The sequence below is a fragment of the Manacus vitellinus genome, unplaced genomic scaffold (assembly GCF_001715985.3).
Source record: "Manacus vitellinus isolate BGI_N305 unplaced genomic scaffold, ASM171598v3 scaffold_27_pilon, whole genome shotgun sequence".
NCBI classification, from domain to species: domain Eukaryota; kingdom Metazoa; phylum Chordata; class Aves; order Passeriformes; family Pipridae; genus Manacus; species Manacus vitellinus.
The window spans coordinates 10,935,304-10,936,832 of record NW_021940039.1 but is presented as its reverse complement, the minus strand read 5'-3'; the positions used below and the strand labels follow the sequence as shown (position 1 = coordinate 10,936,832).

Here is a 1,529-nt window from a genome sequence, read left to right as displayed (position 1 = left end):
CCGCCTCGTGTCCCAGGGGGTCACTCAGGTCACTCAGGGGGTGGGGGATCCCGAGCTGCTGGCAGAACGGGACCCCAGGAAGGGCTCGAGGTTCGGGGCAGGGGCAAGCGGGTTTGGACTGCCCTGGCAAAGTCCCTCTCTCTCCGCACACCCTCCCAAAGACCATCCCTCCCGCAGACTCTCCCAAAGACCAAAGACCATAGACCATCCATTCCCACAGACCCTTCCAAAGATCCTCCCTCCCGCAGACCCTCCCAGAGACGATCCCGGCCCACAGACCCTCCTCCCAAAGACCATTCCACCCTGCAAACCCTCCGCCTAAAGACCCTCCCTCCCCGCAGACCCTCCCAAAGACCATCCCTGCCCACAGACCCTACTCCTAAAGACCCTCCCTCCCCGCAGACCCTCCTCCCAAAGCCATCCCTGCCCACAGACCCTACTCCTAAAGACCCTCCCTCCCCGCAGACCCTCCTCCCAAAGCCATCCCTGCCCACAGTCCCGCCCTGTAGACCCTCCTCCTAAAGACTCCGCCTCCTCGCAAACCGTCCCCCCAAAGGCCATGCCCCCAAATGATCCCTCCCAGATCCAGCTCTCCCCAACGACCCCCCGAAATCCATCGCTTCCCACAGACCCTCCCAAAGACCATCCCTCCCCAATGAGCCTCCTAAAGATCATCCCTCCCCAGAGACCCTCCCAAAGGCCGTCCCTCCCCCCAGATCCTCCCGAAGACCCTCCCAAAGACCCTCCTTCCCCCACAGACCATCGATGCCGACGCGCCTGCTCAGGGCGGTGGGCTGGAGCTCGGCGGCCCTGCTGGGACTGCTGGGGGTGGCCGTCTTCCTCCTGGTCCTGACCCCGGCAAAGGATGCTGCCCTTCCTATGAGGAACAAAGTAGGTGCCCAATGGGACCTGGGGAAGGCTGGGAGTGACTACCAGCCCCTTTCCACCTCTCATTCTTCCATCAGCTCTGCCTTCCTCTCCACTTGCAACTAGCTGTAACTAGCCCAGCTTTTCAGGGCTTAACCTCATCAAGGTGGGCACTGGGCTGATCACCCCCGAACTGTGGTGCTGCCTCCTTGCTAAGGATGGGAAAGAAGCACAGCCCTCTCCCCGTGACTGCACTCTTTTCCCTGCTTTCAGACGTTCAGTTTACCTGTTGGGTTTACACCTCTCTCCCCTGCTACTTTCTGCTGCCAGTCTGCTAAAAAATGTCAGGTTTTGTGAGATTTGCCAAAGGCCTGGGAGCAGCCTGAGCCTTTTGGGACATGCCCGGATGCCTCCCTGCCCTGCAAATCCCCCAGCTGACCTGCGTGTCCTTCCTTCCTGAGCAGTAACTCGCTGGAATGGCGAAACCGGGGATGTTAGAGGTGGAGCAGGGCAGCTGTAGGGAGGTTGGACGTGCAAACCTCCGCTGCTCACATTCAGCTCTCAGAAACCCCCATGACACTTGGTGCAGCCCCGGCAGAGATGTGACCCCATGTCCCCTCTGTGCCCCCAGTACGGGCTGGTGTTTGACGCCGGCTCCACAC

The 1,529-nt window shown here is 61.0% G+C and overlaps 2 protein-coding genes across 2 annotated transcripts in view; one reads left to right on the top strand and one right to left on the bottom strand.

Annotated features, from left to right (window-relative positions):
* LOC103759647 (ectonucleoside triphosphate diphosphohydrolase 8) overlaps positions 1 to 1,328 on the bottom strand; it is a 12,295-nt gene extending 10,967 nt beyond the window's left edge. The window contains exons 1-2 of the mRNA XM_029960468.1: positions 1,307 to 1,328; positions 761 to 877 (exon numbers count right to left, since the gene is read on the bottom strand). Of these exons, the coding sequence (XP_029816328.1) occupies positions 761 to 763 (3 nt within the window). The 5' untranslated portion in view covers positions 764 to 877; positions 1,307 to 1,328. The remainder of the gene's footprint in view (positions 1 to 760; positions 878 to 1,306) is intronic.
* Positions 630 to 1,529, top strand: part of LOC108643463 (ectonucleoside triphosphate diphosphohydrolase 8-like) — a 7,228-nt gene continuing 6,328 nt past the window's right edge. The window contains exons 1-2 of the mRNA XM_029960618.1: positions 630 to 891; positions 1,499 to 1,527. Of these exons, the coding sequence (XP_029816478.1) occupies positions 766 to 891; positions 1,499 to 1,527 (155 nt within the window). The 5' untranslated portion in view covers positions 630 to 765. The remainder of the gene's footprint in view (positions 892 to 1,498; positions 1,528 to 1,529) is intronic.